General features: G+C 42.8%; 1 protein-coding gene and 1 pseudogene across 4 annotated transcripts in view; both read right to left on the minus strand.

Moving 5' to 3' along the window:
* RBM20 (RNA binding motif protein 20) overlaps positions 1–16,007 on the minus strand; it is a 184,612-nt gene extending 168,605 nt beyond the window's left edge. For all 4 annotated transcript variants that reach the window (XM_073904209.1, XM_073904208.1, XM_025881115.2 and 1 more), the window contains exon 1: positions 15,787–16,007. In XM_073904209.1, coding sequence (XP_073760310.1) covers positions 15,787–15,962 — 176 coding nt within the window. In that variant the 5' untranslated portion in view covers positions 15,963–16,007. The remainder of the gene's footprint in view (positions 1–15,786) is intronic.
* On the minus strand, positions 195–546 carry LOC112830938 (large ribosomal subunit protein eL34-like; annotated as a pseudogene).
* Positions 16,008–18,950: the final 2,943 nt, after the last annotated feature.

An 18,950-nucleotide genomic window follows, 5' to 3' on the forward strand; every position in this document is an offset into this window, starting at 1 on the left:
TGTCGGGCTTGATCCCATGACTCTGGGATCATGACCTGAGCCGAAGGCAGACGCTTTACAACTGAGCCACCCAGGCACCCCGCAAGATGCAATTTTAACAGGGTGGCCAGAGCAGGCCTCATCGAGAAATCACCGGCAATCACTTATTTTCCGGGCAACTTTTTTTTTTAATTACTCAAAAAAGCTTCATTTGTTTATTTAGCTTTCTGACTCTGTGATTGTGCCTTCCACACTTTGGCAATGATTTTCTGCTCCTCAATAAGGAAAGCATGCTTGATCCTGTCACGGACGTACTTAGCACACACGGAGCCACCACACGGCCCTACTGACGTGTTTTTTCGTTTTAAGCAGCGTCCTAAGAACCTTAGGTCTCACAGCACGAACTCCTTGAAGTTGGCCTGGGCACGCGCCCCGTGTGGATTTTGGTGCTTTCTCAACCTTCTTGAAAAGGTAAACAATTCTATTACCAGGGCTTAGAGACAGCCTAGTTTGGTCAGAGGCTGTATTGTAGGGCAGCCTAGGACAGTATGTCAAACACTGGACCATTCTGAGAGCCTCTTGACACCATCCCAGGAAGAGGAAACAGAAGCATTTGTGAGTCCCAAGGCCAGATGGGCAACTCCTTTGTGCAGCTACCATTGGTCAACTGTCCTTATCATTGCTACAATTAAACTGTCAGTATGGCAAATGTTAAGGTAATAATAAAGTGTCTTGGTGCCGCAGTTGTCTTGAGTTGTGTTGTTTTAGCAATGGCTTGAAAGAGGCATAGTATTTGCTTAGGGCTTAAAAAACCATTTTTGTGATCCAGAAACTTCTGTTGTTAAAAACTTTGATGCAACAGGACTTAAGGGGTGTTCAAAGTGGCCATTTCCACCATTTCTCCTATTTAGATCAGAAGAAGAATTTCAGCCTGGAAACTGCTTTCACCTTGAAAGGCATAATCAGGTCCTGGCTGGAGATGGCTGAGGGAGATGAAGCCTGGTTACATTATGACACACGTGTATTCAGCACTTTAGTCTTATCAAAGCATGTTCCCTTGGCATCTCATGGGAACACCTCACTGATGGCTATAACAAACCCCACGTCCTGTAACAAGTCCACATCCTGGTCCTCCTTGAACAAATGCGGGACCTAAGAGGCGAAGGGTCCTATCTCTGCTCACGCAGTGGCTTGCAGGTAGAGCCAGACCAGAGCTTGGGTTTCTTACTTCTGGGGTCTGTGCTCCCTTATACCACCTCTCCAAACATAAAAGTAAGGTGTTTGGGTTCCTCTGGCCTTCCAGACAGGCAGGTTGCATAACACATAAGTGGGGAAAACCAAGCTTTGCTCTCATATCTGTTCTCACCCATGAGACCACCCTAAGTGGTTTTTCTCATCACAAAATCAATTAGATCTATAGTTAGGTTGCAGTCAACTTGCTCATTCTCTCATGTATGTGGCAAACTATGTGCCAGGGACCCTGCCATATGCTAGAGACACCAAGAGGAAAGACACTGGCCCCAACCTCAAGCACTTTATGGGGTCTTTAGAGGAGACCTACAGGAGGTAAACATGGAGTAAATGCTATAGTTGGGGGCCACAGGGCCTCACAGGAAAGGGGCACCCAGCCCACCTTCCTGCGTGGGGTCAGGGACAGCTCCTTGGAAGGCATGAAGTCTGAGCAGAATCCATAAAGATGAAAGGAATGTTTGAGTTGAGGAGAAAAGCTGGTGTAGGGGGAGAGCAGGAGGGAGCTGGACAGACAGCAAGGTCAGGCATGGACAGCTGAGTCGGGGGAGATCCAGAAAGGGCTTCTAAGCAGCCTGAATCTCAACCTACAGACAAGATCTTAAGGCAGGGCTTTGAGCAAATAGACAATAAGATTAAGGCTGAACGGGTGTGGAGAAGAGAAAGACGTGAGGGCAGGCCCAGCTGGAGGCAGGGGGAGGAGCTGGGAGGACTGAATTCAGGCAGTGGTAGCCAGCACAGAACTGGGGAAAGGCTCACCAGAAAGGAAGGAGGGCATACAAGTTGGAAAGGGGCAGAAGGCCTGGCTCTGAGCCTGGGCTCTCCAGTCATTGATTAGGGAACCCTGAACCACTGGTAATTACCTATTCCCTACCTGATTCACGGGGTGGTTGGAGAATTAAATGGGATTAAACTAGGAAGGAAAAGGTGCCCTGTGAACCCTACAGCACAGCAGGAATATGGTGCCATTCACTCAACCCCAGCACTCTTACATCTGTAGACACCTCATCACTAGAAGCCTTAAAATTACTCTCACAGGCAGGATTCCTCTGCTCACTTAATTTCTCTAATGGCTGAATGGCCTTCAGTAAATATGGCCTTCCTTCTAAACCTGGCTTTCTTTTCTATAAAGCAAGAGCATTGAATTAGATGATTTCTAGGTCCTTTCCAGCTTGAAGTTCTGCAGTTTTGTCATCTTACTCATCTTGTGTGCCAATTTCCACAGTAATAATTATTTGTCAAATGAAAAATTATTGGGAGAAGAGTCATCAATAGGAGAAAAAAAGAAACTATGATGAGTGACTGACCCTGAAAACTTAAGATGAAAAAGCGTGTGTTCTTTAAATGCCTCGAAGTGTCGTATTTAACATGCTCTGTTCAAAGACCCAATAATAAAAATTTAAAGGTGTTTTCACCCAAAAATTACTGTTATGTATAACATCTCTGCTCCTAAAAGTTTAAATGATCATTGGCCTAGATATTTGCCCAAGAAAACTACCCAAGTATATAAATACTTGTAAAGGAATGTTCATACCAGCTTTATTTGTAATAAGCTAAACCTGGAAACAACCTAAACATACATCAACAGGTGAATGGATAAACCATTTATGATATATCCATAAAATGGAATACCACTCAACAATAAAAAGGACCAAACTTTTGATATATGCAAAGAAAAAAGGATGAACCTTAAAATCATATGCTGCAGGAAACCCCACAAAATGGGAAAAAATATTTTCAAATCACGTATCTGCTAAGGATCTAGTATTCAGAATTTATAAAGGACCCTGACAATTTCACAAAAAAGATAAACAACTAAATTTAAAAATGGACAAAGGGCTTGAATATATATTTCTCTAAAGGAGATATACAAATAGTCTTCTTGCATATGAAAAGATGCTGAACATCATTAGTCATTATGGAAATACAAATCAAAATCACAATGACATGCCACTTTATACACACTAGGATGGCCACAATTTAAAAAAAAGTAAAATTACAAGTGTTGGCAAGGTTGTGGAGAAATAAGAACACTCATTCTTTACTGATGGGAATATAAAATGGTGCAGCTACTTTGGGAAACAGTTTGGAGGTTCCTCAATAAATTAAACACAGAATTACCATATGACTCAGCAATTCCACTCCCAGAAATATACCCAAAAGAATTAGAAACAGATATCCAAGGAAAAACTTGTACATAAATGTTCAGAGCAGCACTATTCACAATAGTTGAAAAGTAGAAAAAACCCAAATCCAACAACCGATGAATGGATAACAGTTGCCTGTCCAGACAATGGAATGTTATTCAGCAATAAAAAGGAATGAGGTACTAATACAGGCTACAACATGGATTAACCTTAACATCATGCTAGGGATGCCTCAGTCGGTTAAGCAGCCAACTCTTGATTTCGGCTCAGGTCATGATCTCAGGGTCCTGGGATCGAGCTCCAAGTTGGGCTCCATGCTCAGTGGAGAGACTGCTTCAGGATTTTCTCTCTCCCTCTGCCTCCCTCTCTCTCTCACAAATACATAAATAAATCTTAAAAACAAACAACAACAACAACAAAACATACTAAGTGAAAGAAAATCTGATACAAAGGTCCACATATAGTATGGTTCCATTTATGTGAAATGTCCAGGATAAGCAAATCCATGTAGATAGAAAACAGATTAGTTGTTGTCAGGGGCCTGGGGGGAGGAAGGAATGGAGAATACCTGCCTAATGGGGACAGGTTTTCCTTTTGGGGTGAAGCAAATGCCCTGGAACTAGATAGAGGTAATGGTTGCACAACGTTTTGAATGTACTAAGTACTACTGAATTACACTTCAAAATAGCTAAAATGGTGGTGCCTGGTTGGCTCAGTCAGTAGAGCACATGACTCTTGATCTCAGGGTTGTGAGTTCAAGCCCCACATTGGGCATAGAGATTATTTTTAAAAAATAAAAATAAATCAAAAAAATAAAATAGCTAAAATAGTAAATGTTATGCTATGTGTATTTTTCACAATTTAAAAAATACATATATTTCCTAAAAAATCATTACGTTGAGTGAACGAAACCAGGTCAAAAACAACAAAAACAGCAACTATGATTACATTTGTATAAAATTCTAGAAAATGCAAAAACTCAAGTTACAGTGATGGAAAGCAGATCAGTAGCTACCTGGGAGGGAGGGGGGTTAAGGGGAATAGCGAAGGATAAATCATAAAAGGTATGAAAAAACTTTCAGGGGTAATAAAAATCTTTATTATCTTGATTATTTGAAGGATGCTTTAAACATGTAGAGCTCTGTGTATTTCAATTATACCTCTGTAAATTAAAAAAAGACAAAAAAAGTTTCAAAAATTATCACTGGATCTCTGAATTCTTAGACTGATTACATTTTTATCTGAAACACACTGAGAAACTCACTGTTTAAAGGATCTTTACTGTAAAACCTTTCACAGGTCAAAAGCAAACAATCATTTCCTAACTCACTGACTCTATTAAGTCTGGTTTCTGCATACAATGGTATCTTAAGGCAAAAGGACACCTGTGACCAAGTCTGCTAAAACCATTCACCATATGTTTGCTGGAGACTAAGCGAGCTTGATGTTGCCACGTTTCAAGTCCGGAATTCTTCCTGCTATTTATAGGAACCTAGGATACTTTAATCATTGCTGAATCCTGGTTTTTTGAATTGGTTTAAAATGGTGTGGTAGAACTGGGCAGACGCTCTCTTTGCAAATCAAACTATCATATCTGTTATGATTTTAGAACATCCTGAGAGGATTATAAGTGTTTATATACTCTCTGTGAACATCAGATTCAGGTCTGGCCTAACATGCATAACAAGCAGAGTAAGACAGCAAATCAAATGCCAGAGTCCGATTTGTTAATGGAATTTAAATTGGGATATGGATTTCACTTTAAACCAAAAGGCACACTTAAAGCTACAAGAAAAAAGGGAAAAAGAAACAAGAAAGAATGTTTCTAATTGGAATGTTTAGTTTAACTCAAATTCAATTTGACCTACTTCAGATTTATTTCAGCAATTTTTTCTATAATAGTTTCTTTGTAAATGATGGGTTTTCTTTTTTTTAAAAAATATTTTTTTTATTTATTTGACAGAGAGAGATACAGCAAGAGAGGGAACACAAGCAGGGGGAGTGGGAGAGGGAGAAGCAGGCTTTCCGCTGAGCAGGGAGCCAGATGCAGGGCTGGATCCCAGGACCCCGGGATCATGACCTGAGCCGGAGGCAGACACTGAACAACTGAGCCACCCAGGCGCCCCAATGATGGGTTTTCTATAAATTATTTTGAGGACACAGATATTTACATAGAGAGGATATGATCTTAATTTACAGAACATTCTCTCACCCAGCCTCATACCACCAGTTGTTTCATAAATATTATTTTTCTTAGTTTTGTTGAGTCCCGGTAAGTTTCTGACTTGACTTCCTCACTTGTAAAATGAGGAGAATAACAGCACTTTCCTCACAGGGTTACAGACTGATTAAATGGATTTAACATATACAAGGTGCTTAGAATAATAGGTGGCACTCAGGAAGCACCCAACGAATGTTAGTTGTTACTCATTTTATTATTGTTCCCTTTTACAGATGAGAACACTGAGGCTCCATGTTAGTTAGTGGTGGCAGAGCTGACTCTAGAACATAGAGCAGACTTACTCTTGATTCTTTTCACTACTCCACACCACTCTCTGCACCCATACATATTTTGTGCATGAATATAAGAGTACCAATCTGGAAGAGGCAAAAATAGCTATGTAATTAAATCTAAAAAGCATGAACAAACCAGTAGTCACAGACCAGCTCCAGGACTCACCCAGTTTAGGCTCCAGGGCAAGTCATCAGTCATTTTTAAAGTCCGCTTCATAGAGTGATTTTGAAAAGGAAGATAAAAGGTTTCTGCGAAGAGTTGACTTAGCTTCAAGAGGATGCCTAAAACGTTGTGTGAGCTAGCAAAAATTATATTAGCATCCATTCATGCCATTAGCATGAAAAGGGACATTAAATAGTACTGCAGCCCGTGACAAAATGCCTGCCACAGAGGTTAAGTGGGAAGTGGCTGGCCCATCAGTTAGGTTCCTAGCAAGTCAGGATTAGAAAAGTCCAGAGTCTCCAATAATATCCAGGGGCTGGTACAATGCACACGTATTTGCAAGGCCAACTGATTTAAACTACATGTCCAAACTAATCCATTCTAAAGTAATATTAATTTATCATTTCAGTTCCACATTTCATTGAAGGGGCTTTTTAAAAATATGGCCAATTTAAAAAATAAAACCATGAGGGGCACCTGGCTGGCTCAGGCTGTAGAGCACATGATTCTTGATCTTGGGGTCACGAGTTCAAGCCCACATTGGACGTAGAGCTTACTTAAAAAGATAAATAAAATATATTTTTTTAAAAAGATAAATCCACGAGGTGAAAGTTTGTTGGGGAACAGTATATTCAGAGCATTTCACAGTATCTCATTACTCATACTGTGAGTATTCTCTAATCACAAAGAGAAAAATGTCCCGTTACAATAGGGAGGTCTGGAGGTGACCTCGTTAACCAACAGATCAAACTGAAGGGACACACAGCACCCATTGCAGATCCTGGCCAAAATGCTTAACCTAAATCTGGTCATGAGGAAATAATACACATATCCAGATCATGGCTCATTCTACAAGACAACTAGCCTGGAATCTTTCGTCATGAAGAACAGAAAAAGGTGGGTACAGTCGCTAATTTTAAAAAGACATCATAAACAAATACACTTGTGAATCTGAGCCAGGGGGTTTTAAAAAGAGCTACTGGGAGACATTTTTCTGACAAATGGAAAAAGTTAAAAATCTAGGCTCATTAGATAAAATTATTTAAGATTAATTTCCTTCAAATAACAGAACTACAGTTATGCAACTTACTTTCAAATAGTTCAGGGACAAAAAAAAAAAAAAAAATGTGATGCCCGGCTTGTTTGGCAGGATGGAACAGGGCATAAGATGCTCTGGAGAGGCCAGTCTACTGCCACTTACAGAAAAACCTACGGGCAGGGGGTAATGGGGAGGCGATAACATACCTAAGGATGTTATTCAAGTCCCTCTGGGGGATCTGAGCTGACTTGAGCCAGTTGATAAATGGAGAGTTTACGAATGTTCTCCATTTCTCCCTTCCCCAACTCCAGGCACACAAAAGGGAAGCCTAGCAGAAAATGCAATAGACAGAGAGGTGAGGATTCCTACAACCTACCACTCTCCTTGCTATGTGACCTTGAATAATTCACTTGACTTCTCTGATGCTCACTTGCCTTCCCTAGAAAAACAGGAAGTCTGGGCTAAAGCAGCCCTCAGATGCCTTCCAGGCCTAAAGTCTAAGACACAAAAGGGCAGTTCTGTGTTAAAGATAATGTAATGCCAATATGAAATGTCTATTCCTAGTTTCGTTTAAAAATAGTTTTATTTTCTCTGATTATAAAATTAATACATACTCACTGAAAAAAAAAGTAGAAAGTATTAAAAAAAAACCCAAAACCCTATAATTGAATCACCTATAGTTAGAACTACTGTTAGCATCTTTATATTTGTTCTTTAAGTGCTTTTCCGGAATTGCGGGCTCCCACACACATCCCCGTCCATTTTTTTTAAATGTGAGATTCCTGGTATACATGCTGTTTGTCACTTTTAGTTTAGTTAACAATACTATATTCCCTATTATTTTATGTTCCATATTAATAAATATAAGATAACGAAATTACATGCAGTTTATTTTCCCAACTGGAAAACTTTCACATGGTTTCTAATTTGTTACTCTTCTAGACAATGCTGCAATAACTATCCTTATGTTCATCCTCATTATGTATTTACCCTAAGCCTACAAATCAAGATTGAATCACACAGCTCATTCCCTTTCTATGCAGAAGGTTAAAAAAAATATCTTTTCAGGTACCAAATAAAGGCTCTCCGTAAGGGCAGTCTATGGATGACGCTGCTAGTGCTGAGGAGACCCAGTCTGCGGGAGGGTCTGCAAACAACGGTTGGTCTCTTCAAGGAGACCACACAGAAACCTGAGGCTCAGCTTTTGGACACCCATGATCTCTCCGCAAAGTGTTTTTTTGGCCGCAAGGTCCGGGCAAGTATCTGCCCCCCAGGCTGCCCAAGGCCTGCGCTACAGGGTTGCCGACTCTGACTCCAAGCCCGCGCAGCCGGGGCCCCAAAAGCCACTCGTCCATCCTGTTTACGATTCGTGCTTCCGAAAACAATACCATCGCCAAACACGGTCCCACCAAACTGTGCTGAATACAATCCAACTTAGACAAATGAAAATAATTGCATCTGCCTCCTGCATTGAAAACTCTACTTGCAAACTCGAGTATTCACTTTTTGCAAACTCGAGGAGTCACTTCAACCTTCCCAAGTAATTAACATTCCAAAATTACTGTTTTTCTTTTTAAAAATGTCTAGTGATCAGCAAACAGCATAAAATGTTTGTCTTTTCACTGACATCTCTATCTACTTTTCTGACTTAAGTTTTTTAAGATTTTATTTATTTATTTGACAGAGAGAGAGAGACACAGCGAGAGCAGGAACACAAGCAGGGGGAGTGGGAGAGGGAGAAGCAGGCTTCCTGTGGAGCAGGGAGCCCGATGTAGGACTCGATCTCAGGACTCTGGGATCATGACCTGAGCCAAAGGCAGACGCTTAAGGACTGAGCCACCCAGGCGCCCCTCTGACTTAAAATTGTAACACTGATCCAAATATGCTTTGCAAATATTAGCGGAAGCATTTAATTCCCTTTTATAATCATTGCTGTTTTCATGTGTGAGCAGTCTCACAAGCATGTACCTATACCCATGGCTAAAATGTAACTGATAAGGGATATATTCTGTATCAGATGTATAGGAGAGGGGAGGCATTCTACATTGATGATAATTCAGCAATATTCCTGGAGAGTCACATAATTTTATTCTTGGAAGAGACTGCCATTGATCATTTCCAATCCCTGGAGAGGTTGAATTAAGAAGGTTAATGGGCTTGTCCAGGGCACTCGCTCCCAGTCCAGGGTTTTCTTTTCAGCTCTGACCCTCTCACTCCCAGTCCAGGGTTTTCTTTTCAGCTCTGACCCTCTTCATCAGAGACCCAATAATTAATTTAGAGCAAGGATGTGCATTTTACACCAGGCAGATCCTAGATCATTTTATTCATTAACAAATTCAAAGTAAGCTAAAGGAAGTAACTCAGTGGAATTAAAACCTCTTTAAAATACTGTATAGATTACCTTGTCTACTCCTTTAGCTTCGTGATGTTGGAGGTCAGGTTTAAAGGCGGATCTATTAAGAGTCAAAAACATATTTGGGAGACAACCTACAGACAAGCTGCAAAATTGGAGAAGTATTTTAAGATGTCCAGCCCACCGTGAGTGGAGGTTTCCAGGTTCAGGCTGGAAGTGGCACCTGAGAACTGATGGGTCATTACCATGATGGGGAAAAAGCAGGTGCCTAGAAAGGGCAGCAGCAAAGGGCCCTGGTGCATCCTTAAAGCAAATACCCACATTAAAGAAGGGAAACGTGGCGTAAAGACTATCTTCATGGCGTGACAACCACGCTTAAACACATGCATGACCCCCGGCCTCTTGTTTCTGAACACATGGAAAGATTTATTGGCCAAACTGAACTGCAAGTTATTAACACATCCTCATGCAAGTTGTTTAACGGCTCCTTTTGCTCATAAAGTACAGTCACATGAATATGTACCATCTTCCCGACAGAGGTACTGTCAGCGAGTTGGAAAAGTTGCCTTGTAAACCATCAGGGGACTTATTTATAAAATCCAGCAGGAACTGTAGGAAAGAGGAAGATCAATTAACTTGGCTGTAACTTCTGCCACTGTAAAGACTTTATCATATTAGATAGAAATACATGTCATATCCAAAATACTGGGTGGGGGGGGGCTTCCCTTCCACCTCCTCCTCAAACAGTGGACAGTGCTGACTTGTACCCAAATTTGCTGCCTGTAAGTGTTAAAGACTGAAAGCTTAGTTGGGTGGAATTTAAAGTGACCACCCATTGAGCCAGGCAAAATATCAGCCTACCAACAATACCACCAATAGCCCATAGGTGGTGTTGGAAGCCAAATTCACATTCCTGATTCAAAAATCTGCCTTTTTATTTTTTATTTTCTTTAAAGATTTTATTTATTTATTAGAGAGCGAGCGAGAGAGAAACAGCACGAGAGGGGCGAGAGTCAGAGGGAGAAGCAGGCTCCCCACTGAGCTGGGAGCCCGATGTGGGGACTCGATCCCAAGACTCTGGGATCATGACCTGAGCTGAAGGCAGTCGCTCAACCAAATGAGCCACCCAGGTGCCCAAAAATGTGCCTTTTTAATAAAAGTTAGGATTCCCAGTCTTCCCACTGGCGGGAACAAGCAATAGTAGGCTTCCAGTTTATCACACATATCAGGCAAGATCCAGCCAGCTTCATTAACCAGAAAGGGAATTGTCATTTGCTCCCTTGTACAAACCACTTATTACGGTCTTTGCCCTGATTCTGGAATACGGGTCACTTTACTTTCTGTAAAACTTTTCAATGCACTAATTCTAAATACAGCTACCAGTCACTGACACCAGCTGTGGATCCACAGCAACCTTCCCTATTAAATATACAAGATCATATCAATTAGACCATCCTAAACAAGATAATTACTGTGGCAGGAAATAAAAATCAGATTAAGTGGGATTTTGTGACACAGGAGACCCCTTCAAGCTTCTGTCTGGCAGGGGGACCAGGGTGGAGAAAGGGAGAGGGGTGCCCTGCCTCCCAGTATCTGTCTGGAGTTTTTTAAGTCCACTTTCTCAAGCTTCTTCCATTCTTGCTTTCCGTGTTTAGTTCAGTCCATTTTAATTCTATCCCTCAGTTAGATCCCAGTTCCTAACGTTTTTTAGATTCTTGTTTATCGGTGCTGTGAATTAAACTGTACTGGCTTGTTTACTTAAGGATTAGCTGTTGTGGGCAGGGAAGAAATATTAGTTTAACTGGAATCAAGAAACCTGCAGCCACAAGAAAAATAAATCAGAGAAAGAGAGAGACACTAGAAAATGTGGGCTCATTTCACTGCAAGTCAAGCCTGGTGGGGTTTTTCCCCCTGGTGACTATAAGGACAGGCAAAGAGATCTTAACAGATCAGAATTCATTCCAACAGACACATCTGGGCTTTTAAAATTATTAATCTGACAAACTGCTAAGGAGGTAACAAAAGAATAAGTAGATAGAAGAATAAAATGGGTGATAATTTTTTTCTTCCCCCCCCCAGCACTGGCATTAGAACAGCTCTGTGTTCACCATATGTATAGCCATTTACCATGACTAATGGGAATAACATACTACATTTCATAATACTGATCTCTTTGGCAATTTGAAAAAAAACTCATAACTGGATGGCTATACTTGCTATCTAAAAATACTTATCACAAAAACTCTAAGGCAAAATTTTTTAAGAAAAAAAATACCTTTCTAGAGAAGCAAAGAAACTTTTCAGAATGCTAAGAAAAGAACCCACTCTCTCTCCTTCCCTGTCTTGGGTAAACACTTAATCCTCTCAGACGCTTTCTCCTGCTGAAAACTTGTCCAACGTGCAGCTTAAGATTGTGTTCAAAATTTTCAAAATTCTTTCTACAAGTGTACCCTTGTTTTCCCTAAAAATGGACTCAAACTGATGTTAGAAACTGGCACAGATGTTAGAAATTCCATCCTCTTTCCAGAAATGACCAAGTATGAGTGTGAGGTAATGTCCGTTTTGGGAAAATTCTTATTTCCTCCCCGATTCTGGATGTCAGCATGCCCATCAAAGTGCATGGACATCCTACACAGCTTGCCTCCACGTTGTTCCCTGAAAGTTACATGGAGCTCCTTCCAAATGCAGAATGTCTGTAAAATTATCTGCAAGCATAACTACTTGTAACATTTTCTACACTGAATCAGGGGAGCCTTTGCTCTAAAAACAGTCAGCCCATGTCCTAATGCAATGCAGAAAACTATAACCTTAAGAAATCAAAGTTGGATTTATATCCTCCTAAGTCATGAACACGTGCAGGTGACACTCGCTATCAAATTCTAAACCGAAACCTTTTCTATTTTTATAGTTGATCTTTATTCATTGCTTATCAAAATAATCTGGAAAGGAAATAAAATAACTCACCTATACTCAAATGCACAATCTCATATCATGTAATAGATAGTAATACTTTGCCGCAAGTCAAATAATTTAGGAAAATCACCTATGTGTTCGCCTCACAAAAGGTGTGTGTGCTTGTTTGGTTAATTTTCACCATGAGTAGTAACACTTTATAGTTGCATCTGACAACTGACTTCAATATTTCACACAGAATTGACTGACTCTATTTCCATTTGGAAGAAAGTTTTAAAATTTACAACCTAAATTTTCATTTCTGCTGTTCATCAAGGTTAATAAATAACTTCTCGTGAATCAAGAATTAGGTTTGATTTGAAAGCACAAAATTAAAACAAAATACTTTTGGAAATAAAATATTGTGAATGTTTAAGGAGATAAGTCCTTATAAAACTTTCACCAACACTCATCAGTCAATGTTGTTTTACTTCTGCTAATATATATATTTTAAGTCATCAAATTATTCTGATTTCCTAAGCTCATTCTAAATCTCCTCTTAAGTTATTTATATTTATTTATATTATTTTATATTTTGTATTGCCCACATGGTTTACACAATGCTTTACATCTTACCCAATAATATCTTCACATTGGCCAACTCAGAGAAGACAAGTTTAAAACAAAGATCTGACAAAATACTAGTTATATGTCTAAACATGGCTGATAATCTTTATAGGTGATGCTAATATTGGCCAGGAGTCAGGGGTTAATATTAGCAGAAAGGTCATGGGCGATTCTTTACTGAAACTAAGAATGCAGTAACAAGAAAATTAAGTATACCTGAGTAGAACAAAAGTACTCTACCGAAATTAACTTTTGATGCATTTTTCCTGAGTACCAAGACTGGCATCCATAAAACAAATATCAAAATCAGTCTCATTATTCGTCGTCATACTTCATGTAGTTTAGCTACTTAAATGTAGTATACAGCAGTTCTCCCAAGGCCAAATATGACACACATTAACAGGAACAGGCTTTTATTATGATCATGACTATTATTTTATCATAGTCCTTGACTTTATCCAAAATGCAAGCCGATATAAATGAAAACCATTAACAAGGACATTAAGAAGTGAAAACAATTCTCGTAATCCTTAAACACTATGCACATGAAAAAGATTGATATCTTCATTTTGAAAGAGTTCAAAACTTCTCCTCTTACGAATTATATAATGACCTCATTAAAATAGCTAGAATAAACAAAGGTTCCCCAATAAAATGTATTTAATATGTGATCCACTGGAGAAGAATTTTATCCAAAGCTCTAGCTCACAAAATTCTCAATCAAAATGTAGGCAATTGATTCTGCAGCTGAGGGCAATCTCTCCCCTAGGTTTTCTCAAAGATGGCTGATGCAAACAGCACCTCATAACTACATTAAAAATGGTTGCTCAGATTAAATTATGCAAACGTAGTTTCAAAATAACCTGCTCAAGTTTCAGCGCATTGAAGATGGACCTGCAAAACATTTGCCATGTTATGCCTGGTTCCAGCGCAGTTTCAGTGGGTTCTGAGGGGACCAAACCCCAAATCATCCTTATAAAGAACGTTTTTGAAACATAAGTGCACAAACATCCAATTCCATGCGCACATTCACCGGCCTTCAACGTGGCCTCTGAACACTGATTTGTCACCAATACAAAACGAGGCAGAGCCATCAGGCGCTTCTTGAAGTCCCCATTCTGGGCTATTCGCAGAAGGGGACATCTTTGAAAAGCTCTTATCTACTAAAGTAAGATATTCCAGAGATAGAATTTTCAAAATGGGGCTAACAGGGTAAATCAGACACCTATCTACAAAGATATTTCTGTGAACATAAAATTCCTAGCTTTTTACTAATTAAAAGTAAATGACAGGAAAATGCATGGTGATTACAGTACCAAAGCAAACTCAATAAATTTAATGGGTAGCCTAATCTCAAGCCACAAAACACTGGCCTGGTAGCACATTAGATGTTTTCCAATTAGTAATTGGTCAATTAGTTTTTTTTTTAAGTAAAGAAACTTTAGGTTTTAAATATATTTTTCTCTGTTAGTTTATATTTATATCAAGAACTAAAGATACATTTTAAGTAATGATGTACTTAAACTGTCCATCATATTTAGTTAAATCTTAGCTTAAATAATTTGCAAAACAATAGGAACAAAATAATCTAAATTGTTTCCATGTTCAAGTAGTTAGCAGCTTGTTAGTAGTTGAAAGTCAGATAAAATCGAATTAAAGCAGAAAGTTGTCACAAATGGAAACTTTAGCAGTCCACCAGTCAAAAAAGGGGAACCATTTTGTTCAGAAATATGCCGGCGTTTTTTAATGTGAAACTTGAATTTTCAGTATTCTTTCTAAAGTCAGTCTTTAAAGCAGTATTTAAGTGCCATTTACTTCCACTTACAACCCATCACTGGTTATTTCTCTTACTGCATTTTCAAACGTTTACGTAACTCAAAGCATCAATACAGCAGCGCTGGGACCCCCCCCCCCAAATACGGTTGATTTTGCTGTACTTAGTGCCTTTCTCCAGCACCGTCAGTTTCACCCAAGCATTCATCATTCAGACCCTCCTACACTTTCTTAAACCGGTCTTGACTTCAGTACGAGCTGAGGGAAGCCTTCAGGGGAATAAAGATCCTTCAAAAACCAACCTTCTAGGCCTTAAACTATCAAACAAAATCTCGAAAGAACCAACAAAACATCCCTGTTTTACTGTTACGCCCCCCAAAATGGGCTGAAAGACCTTCTAGGAGCCTGTTGACCATCCCGACGTACTCAGGAGTTGGGAAGCCCAGCTCGGTAAGATTCGCACAGCACCAGAATCAAGATGGTAACATTCATGAAAAACGGTGGCGCGGCTAAGAACTCTTCCTCGCAAGGGCCTCCTTGAAAAGCGTAGACACTTCTTTCGCGGCAAAGCAAAATGTGCTGTTTACAAACCCTCACCATCCTTTCCACCCAATGCTACCGGCTGACTACTCCAGGGGCACCATGGCCCGTGGTGGTCTTTTCCTCACACACCCTCACGGGCGCGCACACACTCACACCGGCTCTCCACACATTCCTGCGGCCTCTGGGACCGGAAAGATGAACCATACTCTCTGGGCCATTTTCCCCCAGTTTGAGCTACTTTAGCTCAAAATATCCAGTAACGTCGCTGAAGAAAAAGGGGATAAGGAAAAACAAAATTATTTTCCCCAAATAACTTGGCTTCCCTGTCCCCAACCTCACGAACAGCCAGAATGACACCGATCTGCCGAGGGAGGACAAGAAAACTTCAAACGCAAGGCGGCCGCGCGGAGCTCAGCAGCGACGGGAGAAATGAAGCCACGGAGCGGGGTGCCCGGGGCGTGTCCCCCAAGCCCACCCGGGATCCCCTCTCCGCTTTCCCCCCTCTTACTTTTGGATGATCTGCGGTAGGCCGGCTGGGGGCGGCGGCGGCGGCGGTGGCTGCATCCCTCTCGGGCCTGGGGGCGCGGGGGGCGCCGGAGCACCCGGCACGCTGCGGGCATCTCTGTCCGGTTGCTCGGAGCCGCTGGGATCCGCGTCCTGGCTCATGGCTGCGGCCAACACCATGTGAGCCGACACCCGCCCCAGGCTCGAGGCGAGAGAGCGCGCGCAAAGGGCGGCCCCGGGGCACGGGCGCTCACTGGCCGGGGTCCCCGTGCCCAGTCCCCTCGTCCTTCCCGGTGGCGCGGGGAGGAGACGCGAGGGGCGGGGAGGAGGCAGTCCCGGCGGCGCCGCCTGCTCCTCCTCCTCCTCCGGCAGCTCCCGCCAGCCCCGCGGGGCTACGCGGGGGCGGGGGCCAGGGGGCGTCTCCCGTCCGGCGGGAGCCGCGGGGGCCCCCGGGGGCTGCTCGGCGCCGGGGTGGTCCGGGGAGCTCTGCCCGCCGACCCCGAGCGCACCGAGCGAAGAGGCAGCTTGGCGCACGGCACCGGCCGCCGTGCGCTCTCAGGGTCCCCGGCCCGGCTCTCCGCAGCGCAGCGCAACTGCGTGAGGCGGCGAGACGCGCACCAACTGGCGGCAGCCCGCGGGGCTCTCGCCTCTCAGCGGAGCCGGGCGGCCTCGGGCTTGTCCCCGGGGACCGCGCGCGCCACTCCGCGCGCTCCTGCCGAGAGGGGCGGACAGGGCGCGCCCGGGGCGTCCGCGCGCATCCCCAATGCGAAGTGAGCGGGCTTGGCACCTTCCCGCGTCTGGAGCCTCGCCAGCGCCACTCTTGGCTGAAGGGCCCGACCCGGCGGGGGGAAAAGCCCGGACCCTCCCCCAGTTCGGGGGGACCTGTTACCCCGGGTCTTAGATGACCAGGCCGGAGGGCTCTCCAAATTGGCAGTTCCAGCTGCAGATTTCAGGGGTCTCCAGAAGTAGCCGGTGGGGCCGCCGTGGTTTCTCTTCATTTTTCTCTCTTCTCTAAAAGACCCGCTACGATCCCGGGAGCGCAAAGACAAAACCAAGCAGACGTTTTATTCTTATTTATTGGCGAGATCTTAGTGGACACGTAAAGGATGAAAAGGAGAGAGTTCACCTACATCGCGCCGCCACCGTCACCGCTTCTGCAGTTCGGTTCGCTGTCGGAGCGCAGGTGTGCGCCAGTTCACCCGCACACACCAGCTCGCAGCTGTGGACGCAGGCTCTTGCGTTGAGGACCTACCCCTCAAGGTGCAGCTTAATGTTCTGGCAGCGGGTGGAGGTCTGGGGAGGCACCTGGTGGCGCAAAAACATCTAGGAGCTGGGCAAAGCTCACGGAGGGTGGTTATCCAGAAGATTCTTACCGTGCGTTGGGCGCACTAGCTTTCTAAATCCTGACATTGGCCGCCCCGGGGAAACAAGGAAAAAGCATCCTTTGGGTACCTTGGAAGCCAGAGCGCAGGCCAGGGTGCCCCGTGGTCTGGAAAGAAGTTTGCCGGGGGTCTCAAAAGCCCACGCCTCGTCCTCCCGCAGCCACACGAAGGAACATTCTGGGGATGGGTTCTCTGGAACACGGCAACTAACGGAATTCCCTAAATGATGCTTTCTTCTCTCCCCAGACTGTGAGTTTCTGTCAACTTCCCCTCCAGGCTCAGGAAACTAAGCCTCCCTTGCTTTCTGCCATCCTACCTAGATCTTTACCCCTCCTTCCCTCTCTTTCCTACAGATAAAAATGTCCTATCCACTTTCCCTTCCTTCCTTTCTCTCTCCCTCCTTCTCCTACAAATAAAATGATATGCCAATTCCTTGTATTAATAAATATCATCAAAATTCATAAAAATTGAGTCTCACCAAAAACCCAGGTAACAAGGTATTGATTCCTGTCTCCATTTCACAAATGAGGAGGCGTTAGGGGGATTTGTCCCACAGGACATGGCTAGTAAGAGGCCATCCCAAAAAGAGTCTTCTGAGGCTGAGGTAAGGTTAGTTCATTATCTCTGGTTTCTTTCTTTCTTTTTTCTTTTTTTAAGATATTATTTATTTATTTGAGAGGGAGGAAGAGAGCATGAGGGGAGGGAGAGAGGCAGATGGAGAGGGAGAGTCAAACTCCCCATTGAGCAGGGGATCCTGCTCCCTGCAGGAGGGGGTCCTCCCGCCCAGGACCCTGGGATCAGACCTCAGTTAACCAACTGAGCCACCCAGGCGCCCCTATTGTTTCTGGTTTCTATCACTAAAGTCCTGACTACGGTTTCCATAACACTCCACCTTCCACTGCCCCCCTCCCCAACCCCACCTTGGTGGAAGGAATTACCTGAAATTAACATTGCAATTCTACCAGAAACGCAAGTTAAAACTTTCCATATGCTGTCATTAAAATGTCCTTCTGAGAATCCCCCAAAAGAAATGTGTAGTCAAAAAGACAAACCCGAGTTTACCAATGGAGTGATCCAACATCTGAATGTCAGTTACCAAATATGGAAATTGGGAGTGATGAGACCTGGCTTGCACAGTCCATAACGGGCTTAGGGGTCATGTATCTTGTATATTTGGTGCGGGAAGTATCAATCCAGCAGTTATTTTTTTTTTTAAGATTTATTTATTTGACAGAGAGACACAGCAAGAGAGGGAACACAAGCAGGGGGAGTGGGAGAGGGAGAAGCAGGCTTCCTGCGGAGCAGGGAGCCGGACACGGGGCTCGATCCCAGGACCCTGGGATCATGACCTGAGCCGAAGGCAGACGCTTAACGACTGAGCCACCCAGGCGCCCCTCAATCCAGCAGTTATTACAAACACGATCCCTTACATTCCAACCTTACAGCCAAACAGAAAAACAGATCTCAAACTTCAGGAAGCTGAGTGTCTAGGAGTCATACTATTGATATAACTATATCCATCCCTATAACTCTTTTATTGGCAAAAAAAGAGAGGGAGACCATGTTATATGAATGCAGCTCTCCACATCTCAAAAATAATGTATTAGCCTATGTGACAAAATAATAACAGTGAATATCACATCTAAGTATTCATTGGGCTTTTCTTTGCATCCTTTCTGTAAATTTGAAATTTTGAACCTAAAAAAATTTTAATTAATAATTCACAAGGTGTTTTTGAGAAATCCCATTTAGAGCCTAATATTTGCAATTTATATGTTATATCGTA

This window comes from Callorhinus ursinus, unplaced genomic scaffold (genome assembly GCF_003265705.2).
Source record: "Callorhinus ursinus isolate GAN/ISIS: 27379988/994484 unplaced genomic scaffold, GSC_fseal_2.0 scaffold20, whole genome shotgun sequence".
Classification (NCBI taxonomy): Eukaryota; Metazoa; Chordata; class Mammalia; order Carnivora; family Otariidae; genus Callorhinus; species Callorhinus ursinus.